At 33.1% G+C, this 16,668-nt stretch overlaps 3 protein-coding genes across 3 annotated transcripts in view; 2 read left to right on the top strand and 1 right to left on the bottom strand.

Annotated features, from left to right (window-relative positions):
- Positions 1-551: 551 nt before the first annotated feature.
- Positions 552-8,293, bottom strand: LOC130234683 (ORM1-like protein 1). Its single transcript, XM_056464930.1, is given in 7 exon segments — positions 552-1,225; positions 2,535-2,599; positions 2,601-2,675; positions 2,677-2,688; positions 4,707-4,748; positions 4,750-4,890; positions 8,200-8,293. Coding segments are annotated over 6 exon segments (462 nt in total). The 5' UTR covers positions 4,882-4,890; positions 8,200-8,293; the 3' UTR covers positions 552-1,089.
- Positions 8,294-8,878: 585 nt separating this feature from the next.
- LOC130235244 (PMS1 protein homolog 1-like) lies at positions 8,879-12,398 on the top strand. Its single transcript, XM_056465726.1, is given in 6 exon segments — positions 8,879-9,179; positions 10,236-10,332; positions 10,335-10,417; positions 12,082-12,109; positions 12,112-12,183; positions 12,261-12,398. Coding segments are annotated over 6 exon segments (492 nt in total). The 5' UTR covers positions 8,879-9,047; the 3' UTR covers positions 12,341-12,398.
- The window catches only part of pms1 (PMS1 homolog 1, mismatch repair system component), a 50,778-nt gene continuing 46,232 nt past the window's right edge, over positions 12,123-16,668 (top strand). The window contains exons 1-2 of the mRNA XM_056465725.1: positions 12,123-12,183; positions 12,261-12,426. Coding sequence (XP_056321700.1) covers positions 12,373-12,426 — 54 coding nt within the window. The 5' untranslated portion in view covers positions 12,123-12,183; positions 12,261-12,372. The remainder of the gene's footprint in view (positions 12,184-12,260; positions 12,427-16,668) is intronic.

Genomic DNA, 16,668 nt, shown 5'->3' with positions numbered 1-16,668 from the left:
AATTTCTGTTATACGGAGAGATTTTTTTAAACACATTTCTAAACGTAATAGTTTTAATAACTCATTTCTAATAACTGATTTATTCTATCTTTGCCATGATGACAGTGCATAATATTTTACTAGACATTTTTCAAGACACTTCTATACAGCTTAAAGTGACATTTAAAAGCTTAACTAGGTTAATTAGGCAAGTTATTGTATAATGATGGTTTGTTCTATAGACTATTGATATAGCTTAAAGGGGTTAATAATTTTGACCTTAATGTTTTTTTTTTTTTTTATTAAAAACTGCTTTTATTCTAGCCGGAAAAAAAAAGACTTTCTCCATAAGAAAAAATATTATCAGACATACTGTGAAAATGTCCTTGCTCTGTTAAACATCATTTGGGAAATATATGAAAAACAAACAAAAATTCAAAGGGGGTTTAATAATTCTGATTCCAACTGTACTTAACTAAAGTTTTGGTAATGATAAGTGACAGTGAAAATGTATTAAAAGCTGTAAGATATTAACCAAACAAAACACTGAACACAATATTGTGAACAAATAATTTCCAGGAAATCATGCAAACTTAGTTTATTATTTGTCATCTCTGAAGCAATGAAAACACTGACAAAACTCAAGAAACAGCAGAAAGGTTTCATGGCTTGTAAATGATTTTAAAAACAACACATTTTTTTTCAACTCATGGCATTATTTAAGAACCTATTTAGAAATGTGAAGTGACGCTAAAAGCATTAATCTATTTCAGTGTATCAGTGATGTGAACACATTTAAACAAACAAAAACTAATTAACAAAAAAACAACTTCAACCATGAAACCTGGGCCAGCCCAGATCCACGAGGATCACAAAACAACTAACGAAAACACATTAAATATCTTAAGTTATTAATGCTTGCGGAATTGTCCTCCTAACGTATCCCTACAACAATTTCTCAAGATATATCAAACAAAGAGACTCACAAATTACACGGACTGTACAAAACTGCTAAGTGTACACAACTGCGGTACAAAGTACAAGGGTTATCAACAACATTCCCATATCAGGCAGCAGCTCCCACTGGTCTGTGCCCTCTGAACACTGGGATTAATACTTGTTTATTCCAAAGATCCGCACTCCGTGGAGCTGTGGCAATTTGGGGATGAGAACGCTCAAAAGCGAAGCTGTGTTTATCACAAAATGAGCTGTGTCATATTTTGTGTAAAAGCTGGCAAGAAAATATCTGCAAGGAAAAGAAGATCAAAATCAGTAAAGGAACTTGCATACTACGAGTGCTGTTAAATGACTAATCCACCCCAGGGTCCCTAAAAAATATGTGCCCCAGCCTATATTTTTTGCTTCGAGTACGTTTCATTGCACGTTTCAGATGACAAATCCACCAGAGGGGGCTGTCTACATTTTATGCTAATCTAAAATACATTACTTGAGGTGCATTTTGTTATACGTGTCAGTGCGCGTCCTATTTGTGCACATCCACGGGGTGCTTGAAGTACAGACCATCAAGCGCACCACTGACCTAAACCAATTTTCAAAAGTAAACATAAGAGACTTTCCATCACAGTCATGTAGGATGTTTTGTGAAACTGCGCTTTAACGGACTGAAACCAGGGGCGCGTTTCCGAAAACCATCGTTAGCCAACTAAGGTCTCAAGTTGTGATTCCCAAATCCATCGTTCCAACGAACATTCGCAAACTTGTATGCTTGCAACTACCCCTGGAGCTGTAGTTAGAAACATAGTTCCTGACTGTGTTCTATTCCCAGTTATCCCCCCTATGCCCTATTCATTTAGAACATTCTAACATTTCAACTTGAAATGATTTTTTGTAAAGCATTAAAAGTCAGCTCTCTTAGGTGTAATTTGCTTTCAAAGCATTTTTACAGTTCAGTTTTAGCGATCTTCATGTTTACAATTGTGCTCCCTTCTCAGTGCACTTCTTGATGCCATTTGGAACACAGTGGTGGTATTATTTAAAAGCGGAATTTAGGCTGATACGTCTCCAAAGCTTGTGAAAACAAAAAAAAACAGCATACGTTAATGCTTTCAATTTATAGTAGATTATTTATTAAGTATCTGTACTGTATATGACATGGGCCTGTTGGTTAGCACATTTCTGCAGTGGTTTGCATGTGTCAAATTGTAAAGTAGACTTTTCAAAAAATAAAAAAGGTTTTCTGGTTATCAGCTTTCATGTGGAGTGGAATGTAAAAGGTCTGCAAAGTTTTAATGATTAAAGTGCAATAATGCACAACTTGGGCTTTTTTTATTGGATCATTAACCCACTTGTTCAACACATAATTTTGAAGACTGATAGAAACGTGTCAGTGGTTTCCAACATTCTACAAAATACCTATATTTTCAACAACAACTAAAACTGAGATGCCTATACTGAATGTTTGGAACCACTAGAGATGAAGGTGAGTAAAGTTTTAATTTTGGGTGAACTGTCCCTTTAACGTTTTTGCATGTGAAAGCAGCAATTTCCTATATTAGTTAGGAAATACTGTGTAAAATATCACAACATCAACTTACAAAATGATTGGTGAGATTGTAAAGAATTTTCTAGATGATGTGAACTGCACGCCATAGTCCAGCTGTTTCCCAGTGTGTGAGAAGTCTTGCCTTGCCCTGGTCTGAGTTTCGAATGGTGTGCCCTTTCACTGCATGCATAAACCACATACATACCCTGCGGGGAACACAGAAAAGATGATCCGAATGTCATACATGCTATTGGTAAGATTATAACAGTGGGAACCTGTTAATATTAGGCTTAAAGAGACAAATCAAGAATGCTTTTGCCCACACAAAACAACAATGGACCATCAAAGCTCTGAACTTAAAGAGACTTTCACACAAATCGTTGCATGGGTTTTTTTCTCAGCCTTTATGATATCGATTGTCATATATGATTTTGCCTCTTAGACTTATCTACATTTTGCCTCATTTGTGTCTACATTTCTTTTGAGTTACCACAAAACTCATGACCCAACAAAAACACAGATTCATACTTATAGGTTTCTAGGTGACCATATGCATACAAGCAAAAACTATTGCATATGGGGTTCCTTCAACTACCTAGATCAAAAGCTCCTTTTGACTGTTCACAAACCCGGTTTGACAAAAGCCATGCTTTCAGAAATGAATGCATTATTTTAGACCCCACAATACTAGAACATTAAGAAATTTGGTGGAATAATCCTGATTTGTATTTACAACCATTGATGCAACCACAAATGTTTCACTGGATATCAACATGCTTTTTAAATGCACCTTCACTTTTCTTGTGTTCAGTTTTGTTTAAAACCCTTCGCTGTTATTTTAAGTGAAGCTCATTACTTTAAGTGTAATGCCAGAGTACTGCTGAATAAAAAAAACAGATAACATGGCAAGCAAATTAAATGGATTTTGGATTGCCAACTACAATTTTAAATCTCAATCTGTGTTTTGATACATTGCAGTGAATTTACCATTGGAAGTGGTTGAATGTGGATAAGCAAAAATGCTTTGGACCTGGACCTGGCATCATCCACTTGTAATCAGGATGTGAACTATACATTGACATTCGGGGAGAGTCAAGTTTTCGATTATGATTGGTAATATGCCTAATGTATATAAGTGAGCCAAATGTATATATTTAATTCAATTACATCTAATTTATTAATCAAACTTATGTTTTCAGTGTATTGAGGGATATTGAGAGGTTCTCAATGGCATTTGTGATATTAATTAAACATATTAAGGCATGACCATAAAAAGACTGCACGTATTTTTTTATTTTACTGTTTCACGTCCATGTGCAAACAAGTGTATAATAAAATACAAACTATGCATCTAGTTTTACAGACACCTCAGTATAAATTCCTATAATATATGCGAGTATATTTATGTATGAGGCAAAAAACATAAATAAAATAGTCGTTCAATTAATCGAGATTCTGATTTTAGGTCAAATCCCCCAGCCCTATTCCATATTACGTACTGCTATTAGATTCATCAGCGTGACGCAAGAATTTGTATTGATCATAGTGACCTGATGCAAAAGACATGAGGTGCTTGTTGAACCGCTCAGATCCTTTTCGGGCCTTTAAACATCTCTGGACCTCTACTGTATATGGGGGAGGAGAGAGCTCTCAGATTTTCTCAGATGTCTTTAAAATATCTAAGTATATAAGTGGTTATCCAAAAATGACCAAAGACCAACATAAGCGAGTTATTAATAACAGAATTAAAATTTTTGATTGAACTGACCCATTAAGTTGAAGGCCTCAAAATGTGCCTTTGCTAATTGCATTTGAAAGATCTGGTGGTCATGAAAATGATCAATAACAATGAAATAACCTGTGGCTTTTCCTTATGAAAAGCTATTGTGTGAAAACTCTCCATGTATGAAGACCTACTACGCTTATTAAATTAGTTTTCCACGTTACGACAACAGGACACATCGCAGTGTCGCTATGAATAGCCTCTTTTTATCATTGTGGCACAAGCCGTCATGCATCATCATGTGCCAGCGAGCTTTAACTTGGTTGCTGATGTCATACTGTTGACCTTGAATCTTTGTGCAAGAGCTGTCTTGTATAACAATGCCACACAGGCTACTAAGGAAGCATCAATTGTAAAGACTCGGGCCACTGCTGAGAAAATGACAACCCATGCACCGGGGAACAGACAGGGAAATTACAAAGGATTATTCAGGACACTTACAAAATTGTGAATAACGTTTGTTAGGGTCCACACAACAGGAACCACTGAAGAAAGGAATGCTCAACAGTACAATGTGAAGCATTCCTACGCCGAGCGCATATGTCAGCCATATCCCTCGACTGTTCATCACACGGGTGTTTGGGTTCACTTCGCTGTGGGCCACGCCGACATTCATCTTGCTTTTCTGTGGACAGACCAATTAAACAGTAATTTACAGCAGTCTAAATGTCAAAATGGAAATATAAAGTCAAATAATACTAGCGACTGCCCACTTATTAAGTTCCAGAAGTATCTTTCCACGTTCATTTTTCGCATAGGAAAAAAAAAAAAGGCTTTGAGTATTATAAGCCATGGATCAAATTAACCAGCTACTAGAAGAATCACAACATTACAAGACTGTTGCTGCGTCCCAATTAACATACTTGTACTACGCCCTAAAAAGTATGTACTTTGTGTAACAAAAGAGTATGCAAGCTTTGGGACTTTCCCCGTTGCTTAGTTACATCCCCTGTCAATCATCTCAACACATCATCCACATTTCTGTCATATTTTATTACCTATCTTACTGGAGAAGCAGCAGCAGGGTAATCTGCCATACGAGAGTCTTAAATGAATCTGCCTTCAGGTTCTACGCCCCATGCTGCTGGAATCAGCTTCCAGAAATGATCAGATGTGCTCCAACATTAGGCACATTCAAATCAAGACTGAAAACACATCTGTTTAGCTGTGCCTTTACTAAATGAGCACTGTGCTACGTCCGACAGATCACACTATTATGTTTTTCTCTTCTTTTTCATTCTTTTAAACATGTTTTAACACATTTTATCTGGTTTAATCATTTTTATTTGGTTTTATTTTCTTATACTTGTCTCTTTTACTCCTGTTTATGTAAAGCACTTTGAATTACAATTGTGTATGAAACGTGCTACATAAATAAACTTGCCTTGCCTACATTTCAAAAACAACATTTTAGGCCCTAAAAAGTTTTAAATTAGCTGAAATATGTTGTAGGTCTTTAATCATTTTAAACAGGTCTTAATTTTCCGATGTCCATGAAAAGCTAGCTACCCAATCGAGCTAATACCCATCCAATCACTGATATTCCATCTCAATAAAGTTAAAAGATTATTCATGTAACTCCTTACAATAACATTTGTTTTTAATGATTATTTAAATGTTTTAACAGCGCCATTAGAAAAATCTTTAGCGTTTAGCCTTGTGCAAGTATGAAATTTGATTCATAATGGTCTAAAAAGGTCAAATTTGACTTGATTAAACCTGTAGAAACCCTAGCATGCAACTCTGGTGAAATTTTTCTGTGCAGGTTCATGGGAATGTAGTTTTCTGCACAAATTCTCAAATTCTTCTACAATGATTGTATTACAGTTACCTCCATGTTTATGTTTATGTTTATATATATATATATATATATATATATATATATATATATGTATATGGTTGGTCAGAATTACTAGCCCCAATTTAAAATTTTCACAGTATGTCTGATAATATTTTTTTCTTCTCGAGAAAGTCTTATTTGGTTTATTTTGGCTATTTTAAGGTCAGAATTATTAGCCCTTTATGCTATATTTTTCGATAGTCAACAGAACAAACCATTGTTATACAATAACTTGCCTAATTACCCTAACCTGCCTAGTTAACCTAGTTAAGCGTTTAAATGTCACTTTAAGTTGTATAGAAGTGTCTTGAAAATATCTAGTAAAATATTATTTACTGTCATCATGGCAAAGATTAAATAAATCAGTTATTAGAAATTAGTTATTAAACTATTATGTTTAGAAATGTGTTAAGAAAATCTGCTCTCCGTTAAACAGAAATTGGGGGAAAGAAATAAACGGGGGCTAATAATTCATTTTCCCCCTCAAAACCCATTGGGCTTTCAACACACTGAAGGGACTGCAATATGGTGAAATTGATGCAAACACGTAGATTTAACAAAAGGAATATACCATTAACAACCTCAGCTCTCACAACAGATGTCTTTAAAGGTTTATCAAGTATTGTTAAAAATAAATTACTGTATTGTATTTTTAATCTTCCTGACTTTTGTTCTCCATAATTCTGCATAGTATAAAAACCTGTAAAATAAATATTTAGACTTTGAATAATATAAAAAAAACAACAAAAAATGAACTATTAATAAATGCATTTAAGTGGTTTTGTTTTATCTCTTCAACATAACTAACAGCAATATGTCAGTACACGTAAATGTTTGGTAAGCGTCTCATTAGCAGCAGATCAGTTAACTGATGCTTTAATGCTATGCAAGCTTCCTTGGTTATTTTAAAGCGGAGTAAGAAGAAAATCTCCAAAATAGATTTAATCAGTTCACTCTAGAATGTTTGCCATCTAAAACTGATTTATTTATATATAACCTATTCAAATCATTACGTTTATTTCTGCAACTATAGGGGATCGGTTTGAAGCAAAAGCGGTCTGTCTTCAAAATTGGGCGTACTAGTTGTTTCATAGATGTTTTATTGTTCTAGTTAAGAGTAGAGCTTGACAAAGTCTGAATGAGGTCTCGTCTATATGCCAACAAAAGCATGTTCATGCACTTACAATAGGCCGATTCTTCATAGGATGCTCTATTACTGTTTATGCGGCTAAGTCGTACTCAGATAATTCACAACAATTCAGTTTTTCTTTGGGACAGCAAAGAAGGTGGAAGTCACAGTTTATGGCATGCTTGCTTTATCTGTCACAGTAAGTGGTTCAAGCAGCTGTTCGAAAGTCAAAGTTCAATGTTGCCTAATATAAAGCTTATTTGTTTGCTTCTTTTATCTCAACATTTCATATCAACTTATCAATCAGTTGCAGAAAAGCACACACTAAAACACTATTATTTGATCTGATATTAAAATTAAAATCAGAGGTTAAAGGCTAAAGTCCTGCTACACTTAATCATATCAACACATCAAATTATCTCTCTTTGATTATGTAATACATGTTTTAATATCTCTATAGACAACAACTCAGCAATTGAATAGCAGTATTGTATAGCTTACTCATAAAAGCCTAATACAAAAAACACAACCAGCAAACAGAGCCTTTACATCTATTCAACGTTCATTAAATATGACATACAAGACTCGCGTTGGTTTTGCACCAGCAGCTGGAAGAGAAAAACAAGCAAGCCTATGACACATAGAGTTAGCAGCTGAGCTACACGCACAAAACACTGCGTTTTCTAGCACAGCCCACAGTCTAATCACTTACAATAACACTCTTTAAACACGCTTATCCCTGTCTGTCTCCTTACGCTGGGTTGTTTTTTGGTTTTGCGTAAGAGCAATGCTCTTTATTTAGCATCAGCTGCTTTATAACAAACACCAGTTGCTTTTGTTTCACTCTACTTCCATTAAACACCTCAAACAGAAGTAAAGCTGCTAAATCACGCCGTTATTGCTAGGTCTTGGGCTTTTTGGGTTTAATTTAGCGACTTTTTTGGGTAAGAGATGAGTAACGGTACCTTGTTTTGCGTCCGGGTGAAGCAGGCTGGAGCGCTGCCGGCCTCCGCTGCGCGCACTGCGGGCTGACTCACCGCACACACACCGCTAGCAGACCAGGCTACCACTGCTAACGGGGTTACAACCGCAAATCTCGCGAGAATAAACGCGACACGCCCACTAATAGCGTAATGTTTACAAAATAAAACAGAGATTAAATGCTAATTTTGATCAAATGTTGCATAGATGTCGCACTGCTGATTCTTTATAATCAGGACGATTTATACGAGCCACTTTTACAAATAAAATGCGAATATCCTGCAAGTGATAAGAGTAAAGGGATTTCTATATACTTTTATAGATCTAGTAAATAACCATAATATATAAAACGTAATTTACTTTAGCTTATTTTATGACGAGGTCTTTTTTATTATTTATTATTCTGTGAAATACGGTTTTAGTTGTTATAAAATTCCAAACTAGTCAGGATAAATGTACTAACAAACAATTAAAAAACTAAGACTTATATATTCTAATAACTATAACTAATATATATATTCAATGGTTTGCCTATCTAACTTATATTTACATCACAAATATAAAACAAAACAAAACACACGACAGAGCGACAACGTCCAATCAGTGGAGAGAATAATACAGACGTCATTTAGGCGCCAGTTAAGTCATATCCGAGACGTTTGGAAACATGTGAAGAACACTTGTGTGATGAATTTACTGGATATCTTTTTACGAACGTGATATAAGTTGGAATATTTTGGCTATTTTCGTTCACGTATGCTGCACAAACGCGTCTTACTGAACTTAAACGAGTTGTAACCTATGGTTGTAACCCTTTCTTGTGAAGTAAACCATGAAGGCGCTTCCCCCCGAGACTGTGCGCCTGCTGTGCAGCTCTCAGGTTATAACGTCTGTCCTGAATGTTGTCAAGGAACTGATTGAGAATTCACTTGATGCTGGTTCCTCAAGCCTTGAAGTCAAACTGGTAAATATATATCAAGTTGTCTTAAGATATCACATGTACAGTTTTGACTAACGTTAATATGTGTTCCATGTATAGTATAGTATAGTATAGTACAGTACAGTATAGTATAGTATAGTATTTCCTGGCACATATAAAGTAATACACAAATACACTTCATTGAATATCTACTCATAGACATCACCCATATACTATGTGACTGCAGGTTAAGTGTGCTAATATATAATAACTTTAACTTAAAAATCTACTTGTTAAATTTATTAGTAATTAATAAAGTTATCTAAACTAATAACCTTAAGTTTTCTGAGTTTGATTGTTATGCAATGTGCACCTTTTGTAAAGCTGCTTTGAACAATAATTATTGTGAAAAGTGCTATACAAATAAACCTGAATTGAATTGACATATTTTATACACTCATATACACACTGTATAGACAGTGCTCTGCATAATTGATTGCACCACATTTTTTCCATTTCTCTGTAAATATAGTCAATGTATTTTGATGCATTGAAACAAAACACATTTATTAAGCATATATATTAAAATAATATTTGTCACCAAATATATTTAGAAATTGAAAGATAATACAATTAAATTCAAGCAAAATATTGCGAAAAAGAAAAGAAAACCTACAAATTTCAACTAAATTTAAATTTTTTTTGCTTCTCTTGATTTTTCCTATTTTTAAAAAAAATTGTGTTTAATATTTTTCTATAACATCTAAATTTGGCTTTACTAGTTTTTGGACTGTTATCGTAAGTTTTTTGTTAGATAAGCTCCAGATTTGGCTTCAGTAATGACTAATGTAAATGCACAAATGTAATATTGGATAGCTTTAAACTTTAAATAAAGAATTAAAAAAAGTACTATTTTAATGAAATAGTATACTAATATGGTTGATATGACATAAGCTTTAGCGTAATTGGTTTACAGATGAAGTTTATTCTCATATTTTTCTTTTCAGTGTACAGATATCCATGCATTTTTAAGTCCTGTAGATATTGTCAGGGTGTCTGTAATGACTGCTGAATCTTTGTTGATGTTTTTTTTGTGATCAGGAGAATTATGGACTGGATCGCATTGAAGTCCGAGACAATGGTTCTGGAATTAAAGCTACTGATGTTTCCGTGATGGCTGTAAAACACTATACATCTAAATCTCCTGCCATGAAGACCTGGAACAGCTAGAGACTTATGGTTTTAGAGGAGAAGCTCTGGCATCCATATGTGCCATCTCAGAGGTTACATCTTGCTTGTTTTGTTGTTTTAGTTAGTGATGCACAGATGTTAAAACTGTGACAGAAAATATTAATTTTATTTTAAATGATATTTTCCATGTAAACACAATCATTTTCAATATAAAATTATTATTATGACTGAAAAAACAAACACATTTTTTTTAATATGAATAAATTGGTGTGAATTCAGGCATCGCAACATTATAATATATCATACAAATAACAATTTTTTCTAATGAATACAGCAAAAGATTGTTGAATGTTAGTAATGCTGATAATATGAAAATATTTTCAATATTCAATATGGTATGCAGGTTATATTTCAGTATAATCTGAACTTAACATAAAAATTATATTTAGATAACAAAAAAATGTACCATTATTGGAGAAAAGTAAACGTATACATTCTAAACATAAAATCTATGGCTGCTCGATATTGGAAAAATCTGACATTGTGATATTTTGTTTGGGCTGCGATTATAATTGCATACATATTTAAATCAACTGGAAAGATCAAGTCTGGGAAAGTCAAGTGCATCTGCAATAAAATATAATAAATTACTAGCATGTATAAATACAAAGAGCAAAAATAAAAGATAAAACAGTGTAAACAGCAAAAGAAAGTCCAAGGCACTCAAAAAATGTGGAAAGAACATTAAAAAGCCTTTAATGACATGGCTATTTCTTAAAGTTTACAACAGTTTTAAGGAAATAGCCATTTCAATAAGGCTTTTTAATATTATTTCCCACATTTTTCGAGTGCCTTAGACTTTTTTTGCTGTTTATTCTGATGAATCCCTTATCCATAGATACATTAATGAATCTACCCCCTGAGCACTTTTTGTTTGATTTTGGATAAATAAACAGTACTTTAAGGTTTTCTGGGGAGTATAACACTATTATAAGTACAGAAATGTAACAATCAATCATAAAACAACATGGCCATCGTTATACAGATATATATAAAAAATATTTAATGAATCTTTGTCATTTAATCTTTAATAAATAATCTTATCCTGTGACGTGACTATTGTGGATACAGACATTACGATATTGAATGCTCAAACGATATATTGTTCAGCCCTAATAAAAGCAGTATTTTTAAATGCTAAATTATTGCAACATTATAATATACAGAAGAAAAACGAAATCTCATTTAAAAAAATTTGAAAAATGAGATCAGGTTTGATTTAAATGCTATCTAAATTTATTAAATTATAAAAATGAAATTGTTATTGTTATTAATTATTGTAAATATGAATGTGCAAGCTCTATATTGGCAAATGTAATAAACAGGAGCAGAAATTAAATTATGCTCATACTTATTACAAATATAGCATTTGCCAGTATGCAGTTATTATTGACAACATTAACATAATCATCTTGTGATTTTATTGATGTATTAGTAAATAAATATTAATAAATGGAATTAAGCTCGCATGAACTAACAAACAGCTGTATGTTTATTAACTAAAATTGATAAATACTATCACCTGTTACCCAAAAGACGTTATCAAAACATAAAATTGTAAAGTCTACGCTAATATAAAGGACCAGAAATATATAATACAGTGAGTGCATAGGAATTCCATTTTTTTAATTAGTGAATTACAAATCTTGTATATGTTTTCTTGTATCTGTGCTTTATCTTTTGCTTTTTCTGCCAGGTGGTCATTACTACCAAAACTGCAGATGACGATTTAGCATTCAGTATTCAGTGGATCACAATGGACAGATCGTCTCTCAGAAGCCATCTCATCTTGGCCAGGGTATAAGGCTTTTAATGCAGTTTTTAATACACTTGATTTATGGCAACAGACTGCTTCTAACATACCTTTTCCCACAGGCACCACGGTGTGTGCGGCAAATCTGTTCAAGAACCTCCCAGTTAGACGGCAGTATTATTCCAACACTAAAAAAATGTAAAGACGAGCTTAAGAGGGGTCCAGAACTTACTCATGGCTTATGCTGTAATAAAGCCTGAGTTACGAGTCACATTGAGCCACAACAAGGTATGTTTATTGTGGCATATGGTTTTGACCATACAATGTGAATGCCTTACAGTGGCTAACTGATATCAGTGTTTTAAAGGTCTATTACATTATCTTTACCCGCATCTCAGATAGGGCTGCATGATACTGGAAAAATCTAACATTGTGATTATTTTGTTATTCTGCAATATGTATTGCGAAATGAATACAATTGATGACTTGAATATCTCTATTTGGAAAGAATTATCATTTTAGATTGCAGAAATTACAATAAACAATCTAAAAGCATGGTTAAACACAATAAAGGATAACTATACAAATATTACACAATGATACACAATGTTTTGTTTTCTGATGAGTTTAAACCGTAATTGAATAATCAAATGCAAAATATTACTGCACAGTCTTCGTTATGGATAATCTAATAAAATGAATCGTTATTAAAGCTACAAACGGTACAATTTCAACATGCTGTGATGTGACTTGTGAATGATCACATTGCGATATCGATGCTGAAAAGATATATTGTGCAGCTTTAATCTGAGGTACAAAACAAAAAAGTACATTGAACATCACTTAATTTCCTATAAAGTCTCATCATTTATTTTTTCTAAACCCCTCCTACCTGAGATCCTACACACAGACAGATGAGGCAAAGAAATTCAATCGTACAAAATATCGCTTGACTCTATTAAAAATGACATTGAAATATAAAACTATTTAAATTTGTTGGTTGTATTTTTAAAGAAACTTATTTTTGGTCTAGTTGTAAATTATATATTTTTTATGTCAAAGGAGTCAACAATTACAAAACAATTATGTATGAGAGAAATTTTTCCACCTGACTTTCTGCACATTTTAAAGTACAGGTTACAAAAACCTAAGTGCTATACAAAACTGCGAAAATAACAAGAAATGCGAGTACAGCGCAAGAGTATAACCATAATAATAATTGAAGAAAATTAGCATGGTAAGGAACAATGTAATTTTGACCTTGCAGTGTAGATTTAACAATACTGAATATGTAATATATTTCTAGTTGGACTGCACGATATTGGAAAAGTCTAATATTGCTAAATTTTGTTGTTCTGCGATATACATTGCAATACGAATACAATTTCACCAGATGGCTTGAATATCTCTATTAGGAAAGAATGTATCATTTTAGATTGATTGGGATGGTTCTGTAAGGGAGTGCATCTGCATAAAATACAATAAACACATTCACATCTCATCCTGGAAAAACTTATTAACAGAATACATCTCCATTGAAGATCCTCTTTGCCTGAAGCCATTCCCCAACAACAGAACATAAACAAGAGGGGAAAAGGGGTCTGGTTGAGGTAAAAAAACTGTCTCTGATATCAAATATAATTAAAATAAATAAATCCAAAGGGGAAAAACACTATTTAGTATAAATTTTATTAATACTTTCCCACATTATAATTCAGTCTTTACATTCTTCCCCTTTGTTCTATTCGTTCTCCTTTTCTGTCTCTCTCAAATTTATTTATTAATTTTATTATTATTATTATTATTATTATTATTATTATTATTATTATTATTATTATTAATTTTCTCCCTCCTTTTTCTTTCTCTATGCCTAAGTTTCATATGACATCTTCAAAGTAAAGCTTGTGTTAAAGATAGAGGTGCGTGTGATGTGGGGCCTGGCCCCTGGCCGGTCCCAACAACAGATAAAAAAAAGCAAGTATAAAAAAAAAAAAAAAAAACAGACTCCTACTTGCATATACTTACATATACTATATTCACAGGGTAAGTGTGACATTGCACTGGACTGATCCATGCTACACGTCACATTTTTTTTAATGCATCACAAAGCAACTGACAATCACTATATACTTCAAGGCTGATCATATAACTGTCACCTCCTCAAATTATTACCAAAGCTGTTGTTGTTTTATTATTATTATTATTATTATTAATATTATTATTATTATTATTATTATTATTATTATTATTATTATCATCAGCGTAAGTATATTATCGTTATCATGTTTTCCTGCCCACCTCTTGATCTTTTAGTTTTATTATTATTATTTTTATTATTATCATCACTATTAATATTATTATTATATTATTATTAATAATTCATCATATTGTTAGTTAAATTCTTCTTTTTAATATTATTCTTTACTTTTGATTTTTATTATTCATATATTATCATTATTATAGTAATGTTTTTTTAAAATTATTATTCTCATTGTTTTGTTTGTTGCGCTTTATTTTTCTACTCCCTTTTCTTCTTTTTCTTCTACTCTTGCCCTTATATTTTTTCTTTTATTTTCTCTTTTTCCTCTTCTTCTTTTTACTACTACTACTACTATTATTATTATTATTATTATTATTATTATTATTATTATTATTATTATTATCATTATCATCATCATTTTTTGTCCTCTTCCTGATTTCCTAACCTCCCCTCACCTGTACCTTTTTGCATATTATAAAATAAAAAAATACAATAAACAATCCACAAGTATAGAGAAATACAAAAAAGAAAAATGTACTATTTAAATAAACAGTGTTTATCGTTTTACGAGTATTGATGTACAATATATGAAGAATAAAAATAAATCAATGTTACAATTTCTTATCTCTGGATGCTTTTAAAATGCTTTTAATTCTCAAAGTCCAAAAATTGGGTCTAATGGTATTCATTCAATAAACAGCAGTATTTAGTACAGAAATCATCTGTATCATTATAAATATCTCATCACTGTCACTTTTGATTGATATACTTACTGCATCCTCGCTGAACCAAAAAGAGTCTTATTGACCCTCAGCTTTGGATCGTTGGTGTATAATTGACCACAAGGTGGCCTCACGCGTCAACAAATACTGTGTCAAAACTCTCTAGGGTTTTACCCACATTCAGTGACATTAAACCATCACACGGCATGATATCACTTGTGCTAATACTGTTCAGCTAACGTTAATTAGAACTTATGTAACTTGTTTATTGCTGTGGCTTTTCACTTCTGTGCTCACTTGCAGCAGTTACAGTTTAATATCTTATATTCTGATAGTAATCAGCAAAGATAATAAAAGACATCTTAGCATGTAGTTTAAATTAAATATTGTATCATGTATGCTCTAACTTGAATTTTTGGCATTATTAAAATCCAAAGTTGGGCTTGTTATCATTAGTTAAAGCACTGTGGGTAAGCAAGAACTAACAATGTTACATTAATGTTTACAAAGATTAATAAATACTGTAATAAATGTATTGTTCAGTGTTTGTCCATAGTAGTAAATACATTAACATTAGCTAACAGACTCATATTTTAAAGTGTCACGCATAAATTTAATATAAAAATGGCTGTTTAGGTCTGCACCAATAGCCTAGTGGGTAGTGCGTCGACACATAGCACCAAGGTGCTCACGGCGACCAGAGTTCGATTCCTGGCTCGAGGTCCTTTGCCGATCCTTCCCCTATCTCTGCTCCCCACACTTTCCTGTCTGTAAAATCTCCACTGTCCTATCCCAATCAAGGTGAAAACCCCTAAAAAATAATTATTTAAAAAAATGGCTGTTTAATTGTTTTAAAGGAATAGTTAACCCAACAATGAAGTAGCTGAGAACTAAAGAAGATATTTTAAAGAATGCTGAAAACCTGTAACCATCAACTTCCATAGTAGAAAAAAATGAATACTATGGAAGCCAATGGTCACAGGTTTCCAGCATTCTTCAAATAAGACATCTACTCTGTTCTGTAGAAGAAAGAAACTCATAAAGAGTTGAAACAAAGGGTGATTACATGATGACAGAATTATCATTTTTGCATGGACTATCCCTTTAAGCTCTTGTAAGAAAACTAGTATTTAAATAAGGACATTGCCCCATGTAAATCCACAGATGATCAAATGACTTTTCTGCAAGCTACGATGACAGCTCAGGCATTTCCAGAACTCAGACAGCTTTTGACTGTCATCAATTAGAGCGTAACTCGGGGAAAGTGGACATTTCGCCCGCTCCTCGTTCCAAAATTAGCAACACCAACCGCAAGATTGAACCACTAAGCCTTCGAATCTCACACTGCCACACGATCCTAAAGTAACAAGCTAAGTGCTATAAGTTCTCTGAGTGTTTTGCGAGTCCTGTAACAGCCTGGCCCCATGACGGCAAACGTATCTGTCCCTGCTCTGCGAGACCTCACGTACCTTTCATTAAATTCATATCACTCAGGTTGTAGATCATCGGGGGAGGGCCATACACCCATTTCATGCCATCAGCACTTCC

Source organism: Danio aesculapii, chromosome 9 (genome assembly GCF_903798145.1).
Source record: "Danio aesculapii chromosome 9, fDanAes4.1, whole genome shotgun sequence".
NCBI classification, from domain to species: Eukaryota; Metazoa; Chordata; class Actinopteri; order Cypriniformes; family Danionidae; genus Danio; species Danio aesculapii.
The sequence above is the reverse complement of the archived record's forward strand: the minus strand, read 5'-3'. Positions and strand labels throughout refer to the sequence as shown.